The sequence below is a fragment of the Callithrix jacchus genome, chromosome 8 (genome assembly GCF_049354715.1).
Source record: "Callithrix jacchus isolate 240 chromosome 8, calJac240_pri, whole genome shotgun sequence".
NCBI classification, from domain to species: domain Eukaryota; kingdom Metazoa; phylum Chordata; class Mammalia; order Primates; family Cebidae; genus Callithrix; species Callithrix jacchus.
In genome coordinates, this window is record NC_133509.1 from 85126293 (window position 1) to 85145165 (window position 18873).

The 18873-nt window shown below is 36.1% G+C and overlaps 1 protein-coding gene across 2 annotated transcripts in view; it reads left to right on the top strand.

The window, feature by feature from the left end:
* The window catches only part of ATL1 (atlastin GTPase 1), an 88314-nt gene that overhangs the window by 21058 nt on the left and 48383 nt on the right, over nucleotides 1-18873 (top strand). For both annotated transcript variants that reach the window (XM_009006018.5, XM_035260468.3), the window contains exons 2-4: nucleotides 11960-12207; nucleotides 16666-16800; nucleotides 17265-17369. In XM_009006018.5, the coding sequence (XP_009004266.1) occupies nucleotides 11960-12207; nucleotides 16666-16800; nucleotides 17265-17369 (488 nt within the window). The remainder of the gene's footprint in view (nucleotides 1-11959; nucleotides 12208-16665; nucleotides 16801-17264; nucleotides 17370-18873) is intronic.

The following is an 18873-nucleotide window of genomic DNA, read 5'->3' on the forward strand; positions in this document are numbered from 1 at the left end:
GTACAAGTTTACATCTGAACTCGTGAAAAGAATTATTACACTTTTGATCTTTGTAAATCCAATATGTGAAAAAGTTATCAATATATTTTTCCATTTTCATTTGCGTGACAGTAAATATCTTTTTATATGTGCGGAGTCATTTAATATTGTGGGTTTTGTCAATTGCTTATTTGTATCTTTTGTCTACTTTTCCTCCTCCAGACATAGGTCTATGATTTATTTGGAACTGGTTTTTGTGTATGGTAAGAGCTGAGGGTAATGGCTCATTTCCCCCACATATGAATATTCAGTTGATTTAGCATCATTTATTGAAAAGATCTCCTTTTCTCATTTATTGCAGTGGCACCTTTGTCGTAAATCAGATGATTGTATCTATGTGGGTCTGTAGTCTTTTCTATGGCTCTGTTTGTTTATTCTTGTGACAACCTCACTCTATCTTAATTACTGCAGATTTTCATTATCTGTTGGTGTCTGTGAGTGTAAGTTCCCCAGTTTTGTTGCTTTTCAAGGTTGTCTTTGTTATTCTTGGCTTCTTGCCTTTCCATACAAGCTTATTAATTTGCATAATAAAAATTTATGCAACAGAGAAATAAACTTGTTAATTTGTATAAGAGAGATTGCTGAGAATTTGCTTTGGATTATTTTTTTATTTTTATTCATTTATTTTTGAGACGGAGTTTCGCTGTTGTTACCCAGGCTGGAGTGCAATGGTGCAATCTCAGCTCACCGCAACCTCCGCCTCCTGGGTTCAGGCAATTCTCCTGCCTCAGCCTCCTGAGTAGCTGGGATTATAGGCACGTGCCACCATGCCCAGCTAATTTTTTGTATTTTTAGTAGAGACGGGGTTTCACCATGTTGACCAGGATGGTCTCAATCTCTTGACCTCACGATCCACCTACCTCGGCCTCCCAAAGTGCTGGGATTACAGGTGTGAGCCACCGCGCCCAGCATGCTTTGGGTTATAATCAATCTATTGATCAATGGGGAGCATCAATACATTTACAATATAGCGTTTTCTAATCTGAGAACTGTATATCCCTCTTTCAGTAATGTTTCCTGTTTTTCTGCGGAGGTCTTAAATATCTTTCATTAGATTTCAGTGGTATGTTGGAGCCAGCTCCTATTAGTTCATGAGAGTTGATCGGGTACATCTCTTCCGGGCTTCACATTCAGTAAATCACATTGTGAGATTGGAGTGGGCCATGGTGGTATTATTTATATCACAGAAGTTGGCAAATACTGCAAATCAGGACTTTTTCCCCACCCACCCACTGCCACAAGCTGGTTGTTAAACATTTGCCAACATATCACTTAGGTTGATTGCTAGATTATCAGGTTTTATAATGCTATATAAATACTTTTTATCACTAAAAATAATTGAGGTATAATCTACATACAGTAAAATTCACCCTTTCAATCTGCTGCTCTGTGACTTGTGATAAATTTATACAGTCATGTTATGACTACTACCACAATCAATATTTAGAACTGTTCCATTACCCCAGATAATTTTCTCTATCTCTTTAGAGTCAACTCTTCCCTCTACCCAACTCTTGACAAAGGCTCTGTTACCATTTAGGTCTGGCTTACTCCATTTAGGATAATTCATGTGCGATTCATCTGTATGGTGGAATGAATCGGTGGTTCATTCCTTTTACTGCTGATTAACATTCCATTATCCATATTATCCATTCCCTAATTAAAGGACATTTGGATGGTTCAGTTTTTAGCAAATATGAATAAAACTGCTATAAACATATTTGTGCACATTTGTTTCTGAACATGGGTTTTCAGTAACTTCAGGAGAAAGCTTTCAGTATTTTAACAATAAGTGTAATATTAGCTATATTTGTAGATACCATTTATTAGATTAAGGCATTTTTCTTCTACTCCTATGTGGCTGAGAGGTTTTTGGTTTTGCTTTTTTCCTTTAATCAGGAATGACTTTTACATTTCATACCTACTTTTGTGCGTCTACTGAAATAATCATATGTCTGTGTCTGTTATGCGATGTAGTGAATTACATTAATTGTCTTTGTTAAATTAAGCTTGAATTCCTATAATAAATACCATGTGTATGTGATATTTTAAAAATTTATGTCTTGATTTCATTAGCTATATTTTGTTTAGAGCTTTTGAGTTTATCTTGATAAGAGATACTGGCTTATGATTTTCCTTTTTTATAATGTTCTTGTCAGTTCTTGGTATCAGAGTTAGTCTGATATTATAAGATAAGTTGAGAATGGTCCCCTATTTTCCATTTCTTAGAATTTTGTATAAGATTGCTCTTAGTTGTTTTCTAAATGTTTAGAAGAGTTCACCAGGGAAGCTGAGCTTGAAGTTTCTTTTGCTGAAGGTTTTAAATTATGAATTTAATTTTTTTCTGGGTATAATGGTATTCATATTTTTTATTCATCTTATGTGGTTTTTTAATAAGTGATACTTTTAGTTCATTTCATCAGAGTTATCAAATTCAGTGTCATAAAATTATTCCTATCCCCATATTATTTTTAAAATATCTGTATCTGTAGGATCTATGGTTTCATATCTTTTTATATCTATTATGAGTGACATGTGGATTTTTTCTCTTATTTTCTTTGACCTGTCTTAGATTATCAAGTTAATCTCATTGATCCCAATTTCTAGTTCATTTTCTGACCATTATTTCCTACCTTTTCTTGTCTTTGAATCTAATTTGATATTGTTTATGTTTCTTAACATAGATACTAGTTTATGATTTTTTCAAACATCCTATGCATACTACTTTATGCATTTCAAGGTGTAAGTTTCCACTAAGCAAGTTTTTATGTCATATTTTTAATATTTCAGTATAAATAAGATACTACACCCTAACATATTGATTCAGTATTTATATGAAAAGGGTCAAAATAGCCAAGACTGATGGTAATTAGAAGATAAGAGAACTTGTTCCATTAAAATATAATAAAGCAATTTTGATGAATATAGTATAATATTGATGTTGTCATAGACAAATTGACAAATAGATTAGAACTTTCATCAGGTCATTTAGTTCACAATATTTTCTAATTTTCATTATAATTTCTTCTTTTTTTGGGGGGGGAGGAAGGCAGGAAGGGAGGGAAGAAGGACGGTAGGGAGGAAGGAAGGGATGAAGGAAGGAAGGAAGGAAGGAAGGAAGGAAGGAAGCGGGGAGAGAGGGAGGGAGGGAGGGAAGGGAAGAAAGGAAATCAAGCAATGAGAGAGACATTGCCGACCTGGATCTAGAGGTTTAAAAGTTGATTTCTTTTTTTTTGAGAGAAGGAAAGAAAAAAAAAATAAGTAAAGGAGAGGAAGAAAGAGGAAGAGAAAGAGGGAGAGTAAATGGAAATATCGCTTTATTTTGAAAAAAATTGGGTATTAATGATGGCCAATCAATGTTTCATTTAAGCTTATGGGTAGGTGTGATGTGGTATTGACAAGAATGTATATTTTGTGTATTTGAAGTGGAGAGCTCTATAAATATTTATTAAGTTTACTTGTTCCGGATCTGAGTTCGAGTCCTTGATATCCTTATTAATTTTCTGTCTCATTGCATCTAAGTCTCGTATCTGGGTATTAGGATCGTTAGCTCTTGTTGTTGCATTGATCCTTTTATCACTATATCTTTGTTGCTTTAAAATCTATTTTATCCGATACGAGAATTGCAACTCCTGCTTTTTATTTATTTATTATTTATTTTTGCTCTCCATTTGGTTGGTAAATCTTTCTCCATCCCTTTGTTTTGAGTCTTTGTGTATCCTTGCATGTGAAACAGGTCTGGATGTAACATGCCATTGGGTTTTGGCTGTGTCTTTTGATTGGGGGATTTAGTCAATTTAAATTTAGGGTTACTGCCATTTGATGTTGACTGGCTGTTGTATCCATTCGTTGGTGTAAATTCTTCTTTATGTTGGTGCTCTTTACTTTTTGGTGTATTTTTAGAAAGGCTAATACTGGTTGTTTCTTTCTGTGTGTAATGCTTCTTTCAGAAGCTCTTGTAAAGCAGGCCTGGTGGTAATAAAATCTCTGAGTTCTTGCTTGTTCATAAAAGATTTTATTTTTCCTTCAGTTGTGAAGCTTAGTTTGGCTGGATATGAAATTCTGGGCTGAAGGTTCTGTTCTTTGAGGATGTTGAATATTGGCCCCCACTCTCTTCTGGCTTGTAGAGTTTCTGCTGAGAGATCTGCTGTAAGTCTGATAGGCTTGCCTTTGTGGGTAACCTGACGTTTCTCTCTGGCTGCCCTTATATTTTCTCCTTCGTTTCAACCCTGGTGAATTGAACGATTATGTGCCTTGGGGTTGCTCTTCTTGAGGAATATCTTTGTGGTGTTCTCTGTATTACCTGGGGTTGAGTGTTGACCTGCTTTGCTAGTTTAGGAAAATTTTCCTGAATGATATCCTGAAGGGTATTTTCCAGCTTGGATTCATTCTCTCCGTCGCATTCAGGTACACCTATCAAACGTAGATTTGGTCTTTTCACATAGTCCCACATTTCTTGGAGACTTTGCTCATTCCTTTTTATCCTTTTTTCTCTAATCTTTTCTTCATGTTTTATTTCATTAAGTTGGACTTTGACCTCTGATATCCCTTCTTCTGCTTGAACAATTCGAGTGTTTAAACCTGTTCATACTTCTCGGAGTTCCTGTATTGTATTCTTCAGTTCCATTAATTCACTCATACTCCTCTCTAAGTTGTCTATTCTCAATATGATTTCGTCAAACCTTTTTTCAAAGTTCCTAGTTTCTTTACGTTGGGCTACAACATGGTCTTTTAACTCACTGAAGTTTGTTATTATCCATTCCTTGAAGAGTGATTCTGTCATCAGGATGCGCTCGTTCTCCATCAAGCCTTGTTCCATTGTTAATGTGGAACTGTGATCATCTTTAGAGGGAGAGGCGTTCTGACTTTGGGTATTCTCAGCTTTTTTACGCTGGTTTCTTCCCGTCATTGTAAATTTATCCTCCTGTCGTCTTTGAAATTACCAACTTTCAGATTAGGTCTCTTGAGTGGATGTCCAGGTTGTTAGTTCCCAGGGCCAGATCAGCGGCGTTAAAACTGATGGTGCTTTTCTGCCCAGGATTCTCCTGTCTGGCTTCCTTCTTGTGTCCGTAGTAGGCGACTCTGCCTTCCTGGGGCTCCAAACCTCGGTCAGAAGGGGAACCCGTCCCGTTTACTCTGCGCCGAGCGCTGCCACGCCGAGGTGCGGTCGCAGCCGCTGCACCGGGCTCTGGTGTCCTGCTGGGGCCCTTGTGGGTCCTCCAAACCTGTTTACTCTGCTCCGAGAGCTGCCGTGCCGAGGTGCCGGCGGAACTGCTGCGCCAGCCACGAGAGTCGCGCTGGCCACCCGTGTGTTTCCTCCACTGGGGGATCTATGCTCCGTGAGCCACCAGAATTTGTCTGAAAGTGTGGCGTCCTCTAGTTCTCCGCGCCTTCCCTGAGAGCTGCAACCCTGGGATGTTAGCGATCGGCCATCTTGGATCGTTCTCCCCATAATTTCTTCTTTATTCCATAGGTTATTTAGACTTATTGCTTAATTTCCAAACATTGAAAGATTTTCTTAATATCTTATTACTGATTTCTAGTTTAATTCCTTTATAATCAGATAAAATATTATTTATTATCATAATTCTTTGAATTTTATTGAGATCTGATTTATAAACCAGTACAGAGGCTATTTATTAAATGTTCTATATGAACTTAAAAAGAATGTGTGGTTCTGTAATTACTAGATGTCAGATAGGTAAGGCTGGCTAATGATGCTGTTCATATCTTCTGCATATTTACTGATTTTTGTCTGATTTTTAAGATAGTGAAAAGAAAATTCCTAGAAAGATAGAATGAACTAGAAGTATCTCAAGAAGAACTATCAAGCTTTATTGGTACTAATATAACAATAGCAATCATAACTATTAAAGAAATTGAAGTGACAGTTAAAAATCATCTCACAAAGAAAACACCAGGTCCAGAAAGTTTTATAGGCGAGTTCTATCAAAATTTCAAAGAACTGTTCACTCCAATCTTTTATTACAAACTCTTTTTTTTTTTTTTTGTAAGATGAAGTCTCACTCTGTCACCTGGGCTGGAGTGCAGTGATGTGTTCTTGGCTCACTGCAACCTCTGCCTTGTGGGTGCAAGTGATTCTCCTGCCTCAAACTCCTGAATAGCTGGGACTACAGGCACGCAACGCCATGCCCAGATAATTTTTGTATATATATATATTTTTTTTAGTAGAGATGGGGTTTTACCATGTTGGCCAGCTGGTCTCAAACTCCTGACCTCAAGTGATCCACCCACCTCGGCCTCCGAAAGTGTTGGGATTACAGGTATGAGCTACCATGCCCAGCTGCTAATTCATTTACAGAGCTTGCATAACTGCATAACTTTTACAATAAAACCAACCACAGACGAAATAAGAAAGAAAAGTCATAGACCACTCACTTATGAATATATATGCACAATTCCTAAACAAAATTTTAGCAAACTGAATCCAACATTATACTATACCATGAGACTTTTACATTTATGTAAAAAATTCAATATATATTATTTGCTACATAGACATATTAATATTTCAGTATAAATAAGTGAAAAGCTCTATGATCACCTCAATAGATGCAGAAGAGATTCTTTGATAAAATCCATTATTTGTTTGTGATTTATAGAAACTCTTAGTAAACTATGCATAGGGTTTATTTAATCTGATATAATAAAATGTATCTACCAAACCAAGCCAAACAAACCTGTAACAAAAATAACCCCAAATAGGAAAAAAAACTCCCTTTAAAGTCAGGAAGTTATGCCTACTGAAATAAAAACTTATGCCCATGATCACCCCTTCTATTCAACATTACACTGAGTGTCTAATAATTTAAGAAAAAGAAAAGACATACATAAAGATTTAAAAGTTGGAAACTATGATTTTTTGGAAATTGTATTTCTGTTTCTACGTTAAAAAACCCAAAAGTATCTAATAAGTTTTAGAGGAAATAATAAAGTTTAGCAAATGCTTCAATATATGCCAACACATTAAAGCTAATTGTAGTTCTTTATCCAAACAACAACTAGAAAATATATTAGCAACAACAAATAAACCAGTCATGGTTGGCAACAAAAACCACAGTGCACCTGGGACTCAATGTAATAAACCTCTTCTACTCCCCCAAATTATAAAGACATTACTGAAGGGGATTAAAGACCAGAAATAGATGGAGAGATAGATCATGTTTATGCGTTGGAAGACTTAATATCATCAAGGTATTGATTCCTTTCAAATTGATCTATAAATTTGAGGTAACTTCAATAAAGAGTTCAACGAACAGATTGATTTTAATAATCTTATGGGAAGGGTTAAAAAGCCAAGACTAATAATATTTAGAAGGATAAAAGGTATTTGCCATACCATATTCAATAACATTTTATAAAGCTATTTTGATTAGGATTGTATAATATTGATACTCATATAGACAAATTGATGAATGAATCAGAATTGGGAGCTCAGAAATGAGTGTGTGTGTGTGTGTGTGCATGTGTAAAAATTTTTACTTGTGACAAAGATCTCATGGCAGAACCACTTGATGAAAGAAGGGGCTTTGATAGAGCTCTGAAAAAATTTGTTTCTCATATTTAAAAATATTGGCTTTCTATCTTCTACCCTACAGATAACAACTTCTGATGGAATAGGAACTTAAATATCAAAAGTAAACTTTAAAACTTACAAAAGGCTGGGCACGGTGGCTCATGTCTGCACCTTGGGAGGCCAAGGCAGGTGGATCACTTGAGTCCAGAAGTTTGACACTGGCCTGAGCAACATGGCAAGATCCCATCTCTACAAAAAATACAGAAATTAGGAGGACTTGGTGGTGGCACATGCTTATGGTCCCAGCTACTCGGGAGGTTGAGGTGGGAGGATCAATTAAACTCAGGAGGTGGAGGTTGCAGTGAGCTGATATCACACCACTGCATTCCAGCTTGGGTAAGAGAGTGAGACCCTGTCTCAAAAAGCAAAAAAACAAATAAACCTAGAAGAATATATGTGACTATCTTTCAGATCTTGTATAGGGAATCGTTTCTTTTTCTTTTCTTTTCTTTTTTTTGAGACGGAGTTTCTCTCTTGTTACCCAGGCTGGAGTGCAATGACTCGATCTCGGCTCACAGCAACCTCTGCCTCCTGGGTTCAGGCAATTCTCCTGCCTCAGCCTCCTGAGTAGCTGGGATTACAGGCACGCGCCACCGTGCCCAGCTAATTTTTTGTATTTTTTTAGCAGAGACAGGGTTTCACTATGTTGACCAGGATGGTCTCAATCTCTTGACCTCGTGATCCACCCGCCTCGGCCTCCCAAAGTTCTGGGATTACAGGCGTGAGCAACCGCACCCCGCGGGAATCGTTTCTTAAACATGGCATTTGATGGCCCCATCTCTACTAAAAATACAAAAAATTAGCTGGGCATGGTGGTGCATGCCTGTAATCCCAGCTACTCAGGAGGCTGAGGCAGGAGAATTGCCTGAACCCAGGAGGCGGAGGTTGCTGTGAGCCGAGATCGCGCCATTGCACTCCAGCCTGGGTAACAAGAGCGGAACTCCCTCTCAAAAACAAAAAACAAACAAACAAAAAAACCACACGGCATATGAAATGTTAACCATAAAGAAAATATTGGCCAGGCACGGTGGCTCACGCCTGTAATCCCAGCACTTTGGGAGGCCGCGACGGGTGGATCATGAGGTGAAGAGATCGAGACCATCCTGGTCAACATGGTGAAACCCCGTCTCTACTAAAAATACAAAAAATTAGCTGGGCATGGTGGCGCGTGCCTGTAATCCCAGCTACTCAGGAGGCTGAGGCAGAAGAATTGCCTGATCCCAGGAGGCGGAGGTTGCTGTGAGCCGAGATCGCGCCATTGTACTCCAGCCTGGGTAACAAGAGCCTAACTCTGTCTCAAAAAAAAAAAAAAAAAAAAAAGAAAGAAAGAAAGAAAAAGAGAAAAAAGAAAATATTAGTACAATCTATTACATTAAAGTTAAGAATGCCTTTTCATCAATTAGAGCTTAAGGAAAGTGAAAAGGCAAGCTCTTAGAAACTAGAAGACTTTTGCTAGGCATTCAAATATACATAAAGAACAACAAATCTGTAAGAAAAAGACAAACCACCTAATAGAAAAATGGATAAAAGGATATACTTACCATATCAGCAATTAGAGACATGTATATCGAGGCCACAGTGAGATACCATTTTATATCTCTGCAGTAGACAAAAATGAAGTCAGATAAAACCAAGTGTTAGAAAGGATATGGATCAATAGGATGTTAAATTGCTGGTGGAAGTGAAACATTTATACAGCCATTTAGAAAAAGACAATTTGCTTCATGCTTTAAAGTTGAATATTTGAGAAACTTACAACCCAGAAATTCCATTTCTATGTGCATTCTCGAGTACCTTTTGTATATGTGTAGTTTGTTACAATTATTTCAGCCTATAGAAAGTTATGATCTCATTTTCTGCCCCAAAGATTTTTCTCTATCCAAAATATTATGTCTAGATAGCATTTGAAATTCACATTTGTATGCTCAGATCATAATTAAATCATCGACAAGGAGCGTCATCAAATAAAACGTGTATTTGCTAGTCTCAAAAAGGGCCTTTGTACTGAGGCTGAAATTAGGTGGTAGGTAGGACTGTAATCAAACATGAATAGATAATAGTATTAATATCAGTCATTTATTAAACATGTACTATTTGTCAGATTCTTCAATCTTTATTTCATGAAAACTACTTTGTTTAGTCTTTACAAAGGCTTTCTGATATTGGTACCATTATTAATCTTTTTAAAATGGAGCATAGTGAACCATTTTATATAATTTCCACAACTTCATATTGTAAATTGTAAAGCTGGGGTTTAAACAAAGGCTCTCTGATTCCGGCACCTGTGATATGGCAATATAGAAGCTCTTATCTTTCAGAAAAAAAGTCACCTTTTCTTAACTTTGTAGAGAGAATAACTCTGATTCGTGGCTATAGGCAATGATCTGTTGTCTCTGATGCTTTGTATGACTGTTCAGAAAGTAGTGGTGTATGTTTATCTCTACTCACATAAAACTAAAATTATATATTAAATTTTCAGTATTTCAATAGCATTATTTTATAGATGAACAGCAATAAAGTTATCAGTGTGACATATATATGTATCAATGTGATCTGAAGACTCATTTAAAATTATGCCAAGAGATATGATTGCTTGCTTTTATCTAGTTATAAAACTTTATATCAAATAGACATCGTGAAGAATGTCTACCTAAAGATATTTTCAAAAATTTAGATAAAAGATTTTTTAAGAGTCCAGTTTGTTTCAAAATTAGTATTATTGTCTTAGTCACTTTGGGTAACAGAAAATCATAGACTGGGTGGCTTAAACAACAAATATTTATTTCTCACAGTTCTGGCAGCTGGGTGAGATCAGAGTGTCAGCAGGGCTAGGTTTTTTGTAAGGGTTTTCCTCCTGGTTCATAGACTGCTTTCTTCATGTATCTTCAAAATTCAGAGAAAAGAGGCTCTGGTTCCTTAATTGCCTTATAAGGGCACTAACTCTATTGTGGGAGACCTTCATGACCTAATCTAACCCTAATCTAAGGCTTCCCAAAGGAGGTATTTGTCACGTTGGGGATTAGGGTTTCTACATATGAATTTGGGAGGGAGACATAGACATTTAGTCCATAGCAATTATTGAGGGTTTCTTTGAGGCTAGGTCATATATCTATCTGAGGAATTAACTGGTATATATATTGACTTTCTGTTCTTATGACACAAAGCAAATGAGCTCATGTATGTATTGTCCAAACGTTATTTGATTGCTACCAAAGAGGCAGAATTTTTTTATAGCAGTAGAAAGATCTGGGGTGAAAGTTTTGACTCTTGCAATCTAATCCTAGCTTGGCAGTTACTGTCCATGGGAACTTGGACCTATGATCTGTCACTTTCTAATAGTTGTGCTCTTAGGAAATTTAATTAGATTCTTAATTTTCTCATTTGTCAAAAATACAGATAATAATAAATATCTTACTGGAACATTACAAGGATGAAATAAATAACACGTGAAAGATATAGAATTCCTATATGAGGAAATCTACCATTTCCTTCCTTCTAAATTCCATTTCCATTTCTTGGGCAAGGTCAGTCACATCTTTGGCTTTAATTTCCTCATCTATACTAATACCAATAACATGCTTGAGAATCTGTGATTCTGAGCCCTTCTATATATTTCTTCCTATGTATGTTCAGCTTTCAGAAGTATTGCAAGGATCCTTTATGTAAATAAGCTATTTCTAGGGGATGGAGAAAGTGTGAACTAAACCCATTTTATTCCTCTCCTCCAAAAGTAGAGTGTTTTGCTTTGATTTTCTTTCTGACTCAGCACACAGAGACATCTGCACTGACTTAGAGCTTTCTTGAAATTTTTTTGATTCAGTCATATGATCAGAAAGAAGAAATGTAAGTCCTATTGGGATATATTGTGAATGACATTAAAATATGTCATTAAAACAAACATTTATTCTCTCTCTCTCTCTCTCTCTCTCTCTCTCTCTGTTGCTCAGGCTGGAGTGCAGTGGCCCAATAATGTCTTACTGTAACCTTGACCTCCTGGGCTCAAGTGAGCCTCCCGCTCTTGCCTCCTGAGAGCTGGGACCACAGGAACGCACTAGCACACCTGGCGAATTTAAAAATTTTTTTGTATAGACAGGATCTCGCTATGTTGCCCAGGGTGCTCTCAACTGCTGGGCTCAAGTGATCCTCCCACCTCAGCCTCCCAAGGTGCTAGGATTGCAGGCATGAGCCACTGCACTCAGCATAAAATGAGCATTTCTAATTCCAGTATGCTCCTGTGTCAGATATTTGAGAGTTGAGAGGTACATATACATTTCTAGGTGCTTTGAGATGATTAGCTGAACCAGTCACTGTTCTATTCAACAGGTGGATTTTCGGAAAAGACATATGAATGGAGCTCAGAAGAGGAGGAGCCAGTGAAAAAGGCAGGACCAGTCCAAGTTCTCATTGTCAAAGATGACCATTCCTTTGAGTTAGATGAAACTGCACTAAATCGGATCCTTCTCTCGGAGGCTGTCAGAGACAAGGAAGTTGTTGCTGTATCTGTTGCTGGAGCATTTAGAAAAGGAAAATCATTTCTGATGGACTTCATGTTGAGATACATGTACAACCAGGTATGCAGGAAGTACTTTACAAGGTTTTCTTTCTTCTGTGCTTCTGTCACTTCATGTTTTTGTTTAGTGGTGTTCAAAATATTCATTTCAATTATTATGTACCCTAGATATGAACCAGTTAAAGAAATGCTCCAGTGTAATCATTCCAACCTCAGTGCTTTGGGGACCAAACTACACAGACCATTTTTCTCTGAAGCTACTTGCTGCATTTCCCTTAAAATATAACTTATATTTTATTCTTTTAAAAATTGGCACAGAATATTCTGATTATAAACTTAAATGTCATAGTGTTTAAAATGTTAACATAACTTTTGTATTGTAATCACTTTTTCCAACATTTAGTATGACATATTTCAAGCATATAACAAAGTTAAAAGAATTATATACTAAACATCTTGTTATCTACCACCTGGATTCTACCATTAGCATTAGGATTCCTGCTGTATAACTTATGTCTCCATCTATTCATTCCTCTTTCCAGCCATCACTCCAAATTATTTTTTGATGCATTTGAAAGTAAATTGCTGATGTCAGTACACTTTTCCATATTTCCATATGCATCATTATTATATGCATAGATTAATACTTTAGTTTTTTTCTTTTGAGATGAAGTTTCTATACAATGAAATACAGATACCTTAAATGTACATTTGCTGATTTTTGACAAATGCATATACATGTATAGCCCCCAACTCTGTCAAGATAGAGAACATTACCATTAACTCAGAAAGTTACCTGTTGTCATTTCCCAGACAGTTGTCACCCTCACTCCACCCCCAGAGGCAACTGACAGTGTCATAATGTTTGAGACAACAGCATGACACAGAAGTGAGATTTTAACGGACCTAGGCCAACCCAAAAGCTGAAGGATAAATAGGAGATTGGACTTTAACAGAAGGTTGAAAATGGAAAACTTATTCTAATATTTTTTCCTTACCCATGGCAATTCTGATGGAAATATGAATGTTGAAGCAAAATGGACAAACTACCCAAAGAACTTTCTATTATGTATTTATATCATAATGTCCATTTTAGAGTGATATTTTATACTTGGATGGTTTTTTTTTTAAGACAAAGTCTCACTCTATCGCCCAGGGTAGAGTGCAGTGGCACAATCATGACTCATTGCAACCTCAACCTCCCCAGGGTCCGGTGATCCTCCCACCCCAGCCTCTTGAGTAGCTGGGACTGCAGGCGTGAACTACCACACCTGGCTAATCTTTTTCAGAGATGTGGTTTTGCCATGTTGGCTAGGCTGGTCTTGAACTGCTGGGCTTAAGCAATCTGCCCTCCTTGGCCTTCCAAGGTGCTGGGGTTACAGGCACGATTCATTTTACCCAGCCTTATACTTGGAGTATTTTTGATCAATTTTATAATGTTAACTTTAACATCTTTTATCTCTAACTTCAGTTCAAACAAAACAGGAACAAAACTACCAAAAGAATTAAGGCTTTGAAATCAAACAAAAGTCTTACCAATCCTTATTTCTAGCATACTACCATTAGCTACCTAACACAGGTGGGAAAATTTAATGAACAAAATCAATATACTTTATATTTTTGGGGATTATATAATTTTTGGCATATTCATAGTTTTAAGTGCTAAATAAATATCAGGATGGAATATTCAATACCACTTGTCATGTAGGTTGTGTTAAATAGAATTTGCTCAGATTAAAGTGTGCCAAATTTGTTTTTTGTTTTTCTTTTTCTGCACCTAGCAGAGCATTCAGAAAGCAAGAGAGAATATGAATACTTGTTTTGCAGTTTCTTACATAAGAACATGTATCATTGACTTGTTAAGATAAAATTCTACTTTTTTTCTGCATATATAATTATCATTCATATTAGAATGGCAGAATTTTAAATGTGACTATTTTATTCTTAGCTGGAACACCGTTATCTTTTATAAGCTTATCTTTTACCTGCCACATAGTAATCAATATGCGATTTTTGAAGAAATATTTGAGTGCATGCTTGAACTAATGAAACAAGCTAAATTTTAGCTCTGCCAAAGTAACTATTTGTGAATGTTTTCCTTGTCTTTCAAGGTTATTTTTCAGGCTTAGGGTTTTTATGAGTATCTCAATGTAGGTTATTAATGCAGAGTTAACATTATAGAAATGTATTATGCTAATTAATAATAGTCACAATTTATTCATTGAAGTATGCATCCCAAGACATTTTTCCAGGTAATACCTTATTGGACAAATTTCAATTTCTACCTCAATAGTAAGTACTATACTGCTAAATGTCCTAGATTGTGCTAGACACTATGGTGGATACCAAATAAAACATACCATAAATTTTGCACTTAGACATCTCATGGTTTGGCGAAGGAGATAAAATTAAGATAGGTGAAATATTTAGAGGATCATTACATGGTGATCAATATATTTCATTGTTTTTGTTTTATTTTGTTTTGTTTTTTGAAACAGTCTTGCACTGTCACCCAGGCTGTAGTGTGGTGGCACGATCTTGGCTCACTGCAATCTCCATCTCCTGGGTTCAAGCAATTCTCCTGCCTCAGCCTCCTGAGTAGCTGGGATTACAGGAATGCACCACCATGCCCAGATAATTTTTTTGTATTTTTAGTAGATACGAGGTTTCACCATGTTGGCCAGGACGGTCTTGATCTCCTGACCTCGTGATCCGCCTGCCTTGGGTTCCCAAAGTGTTGGGATTACAGGCGTGAGCCACTGTGCCCAGCCTGTTTTTTTTTTTGAGATGGAGTTTCACTCTTGTCATCCAGGCTGGAGTGCAATGGCACAATCTTGGCTCACTGCGACTCTGCCTCCCAGGTTGAAGGATTCTTCTACCTTAGCCTCCAAAGTAGCTGGGATTACAAGCATGTGCCACCATGCCTGGCTAATATGTTGTATTTTTAGTAGGGACAGGGTTTCACCATGTGGCCCAGGCTGGTCTCGAACTCCTGGCCTCAAGTGATCCACCTGCCTCGGTCTCCCAAGTGCTGAGATTACAGGCATGAGCCACTGCGCCCAGCCTGATCGATATATTTCTAAGTGTGGTTCAGGGAAGGGCGTATTAGGCCAGAGTAACTGGAGAAAGCTTCACAGAGATATTGGGAGTTAGAATAGATTTTGAAGATGTGCAGATCTGGATCAGAAAAGGAAGAATGGACATTCTGGACTACAAGGAATAGCTATGATACATGTATTAAACAGAGTGTGCACCTTCTTCCCTAGAGTGCAAATTAAGTATTGGAGATGAAGAAGAAGTGAGATTGAATAGGTGTGAGCCAGATAATGGAACAAATTCATAGAAGAACTCTTGATAAGAGTTTAAAATGCCTTTTAGAACAAGACAGGATATAATTAAGTTTTTCTTTATATTCATTTATGTAGATTTTTTTATCAGTCCAAGTAGTCCATTCCCACATTCCTCTGCATTCCTTAACGTAAGGTTTTAGATTGGAGAATTATCTAATGAGATCTTCCAAAAACTGATAACTTATTCTCTGTAACAAATATCAAAATGGGGGTAACAACTATGAACCAAGGTCACCAATTACTGACTTACTAAATCTATGGAATATTTTCCATTCCTTATCTAACTTGATCTTTGGCCTTTTTACAATTGATCGTTTTTCCTATTCTGTCTTCCTTTGGATTCTCAAATCCCACTTGTATGGGTACTTGTCTATTCCTTCCCACTGTCCTGGCCCTGGTCAGGCCCTCAATCATATTTTTGACCTTTATTATAGCCCCCGCTTTTATCCTTCCTAGCTGTAATTTCCCTTCTCTACTAACTAGCCCTACCTACTTCTAGAATGGTATCTTCTACCAGAACTATGATTATAATTCATCTCTGCTTCTTCATAACTTTCCATTGCCAGCAGCATAAAATCTGACTCCCTTAGGCACTTTGCAAGGCCTTTCAAAATCTGGGCATCTGTCCAGCCTCTTGCTGCTACTTGCTTCCTCCTCCCCGCATACCAAAGCATAATATGCTCCCCACATGCCTTCTCCAAATTTGCTCCCCTGGAAAATTCCTAAATATTTTTCAAGTCTTAGCTCAAACATCAGCTCTCCTATGTGGTCTTGCCTGACCAAGGATTAGTTACTGTCTTTCTCTGCTACCATTTATGCATTATGTGTACTTCCATTTTGGCACGCATTTATTGCATCATAATGGTTTGTTTGCATGTCTGTCTCCTGTTAGGCTGTGAATTTCCTCTGGTCTGCAATAATATCTTTTCATCCTTATATATCCTGAACATATAAAAAAACCAAATTTTTATATGTTCAGGATATATAAAGATGGTTGCTCCTCTGTAATTATTTTTTGGATGAATAAAGTGATTGTTATCAATGCAATAGATGTGCGTATGTTGTTTCCTTTTAACTAGAATTGGAGAGGGTTAAGAATCAGAATGGAGGAATGGAAAAAACTATACACACATATCTGGTTCCATATCATGGACTTTATTATTTTATAGGAATCAGTTGATTGGGTTGGAGATTACAATGAACCATTGACTGGTTTTTCCTGGAGAGGCGGATCTGAACGAGAGACCACAGGCATCCAGATATGGAGTGAAATCTTCCTTATCAATAAACCTGATGGTAAAAAGGTATGATGCTAACCTCCTAAATAACATTGATTTTCACTTATAACAGTTACTACTTTTTGGATCCTTGAAGTTGCACTTTTGAAAATTAATTTTGGCCATTTGACATGAAGCTTAAAGTGGGATAGCATCCTATAGCATGACCTTTGTTTTCCTTTCTTGTGATCAAGGTAGGCAAAATTATAAGGATGATAGGACAGCAGATCAGCAAGTAACATCTCTATATTGTTTCAATGCTACATAAAGTTTCTGTTATGTTGAATTACTAGTAAAATTTACTTGTAACAATAATCAGCAGTTAATGAATATTTTTCTGTTCTGTGGCATTCATGGCATATGTAAGAAATTTTCTAAAATAGTATTCATTGATAATTGTTTGCTTTAGTTCTGATGATATTAACATTGTGGTAACCCTGAAGACATACATGTTCTATAAAATATCAACAATGTACTTTTCTTGCCTGTAGGTTGCAGTGTTATTGATGGATACTCAGGGAACCTTTGATAGTCAGTCAACTTTGAGAGATTCAGCCACAGTATTTGCCCTTAGCACAATGATCAGCTCAATACAGGTAAGAAATAAAATAAATTCCTTTTCATGATGTTTCTTTAACTGAAAATTATGAGCATATGTGTTTCTACATATATATCATAATGAGATAAACAACAGAAATTGTAAATCATATATATTATTTGGCTCAATTAGCATACCAGTTCTTGTGATTTCTATAAGAGTAGAATTGTTTTTGTTACCGTTGTCTAGTTACTGACAAACTTTCAAATTGACTGCTTTAGTTAGAAAAGGTCATATTATCTTATTGGGGTTTTTGAAAATGTGTTTAAAGCCTGTAATAAACTCAGTAACATAAATCTTATATGAATATACATTGAGACCATCTATTAGAAGTAAGTTTAATGAAACAGGATTTATAAAATAAATTTTGTTCTACATAGCCATTAGAAACATTCCTACATGTAAAAATATTTACATACATTCTTAGCTTTTAAAAATACCTTAATGTATATTTAGGAAAGTAAATACCTTGTATATAAAATTTGTCTTTCTTTCCTTTCCTTCTTTCTTTCACTTTTTTAAAAGTCTTATTTTTGAGGTTATTGTGGGCTTTCTAAATTGTCCTGAAAATCCTTGAAGAGTTTTATTAGAACCATAGCATAGAACCCATAGCATAAAATATTTTAATACTGATTTTAGATATTTTCAATTCACTGGCAAAAGCAAAAAGAGAGAGTAGCCAAAGAACAGGACAGAGCAATTAAAAAAAGGTAAGATAGCTTAAAAAGGCAGGAAAGGCAAAGTAGTCAGGATGAGCGAGTCAAGGCTGAAATTATAAGCGAGCATAGAGAATGGAGCTAGTGGACCAGCAACAAGGGTATTAGGACAACCAAGACAGGATAAACAGAAGGAGGAAGGAAAGACTAAATTTATTAAATAAAGGACTTTTAAAGCCATTAAAAAAGTCATGGTTAAAACCTATGATTAATCAACTTTTAAAAATTGACTTTTCTTTCAATTGACAAGTAAAAATTATATGTATTTATCATGTACAATATAACTTTTAGAATATACACATTGTATAAGCCTTTAAAATACTGACTTAATATCTAATTTATTCATAATTCACAGTGTAAGCCATATTTGTACAAGCCTATTTAAACCACATGGACTCTGCTTTTCGGTATTACTCATTATTTATATTTGACCTGAATACATTGAATATTTTCATAGAAAAACCTGCTAACTCCTTAGTAATGACTTTTTTATTATATGAGAAATGATGATCTGTTATTTAAATAAGTATACAAAGTCTTCTCTTTGTATCAGTACATAAACATATATGCCTCCTTAACTTTTCTTTGAAGTTAATGGTATTTCCCCTCAGAAAATGTCATCTTAATGCTGTGATTGGTTCATGAAGCAGCAATGTATATGTATAAGGATGTGAGCATGATATTCAGAACCTCACTTTCATGTGATGAAACTCTGTATAGACATAAATAAAATGATTAATTGTGATGAAGTCAATATGATTTTTCAAAACAAAATTTTCCATATGG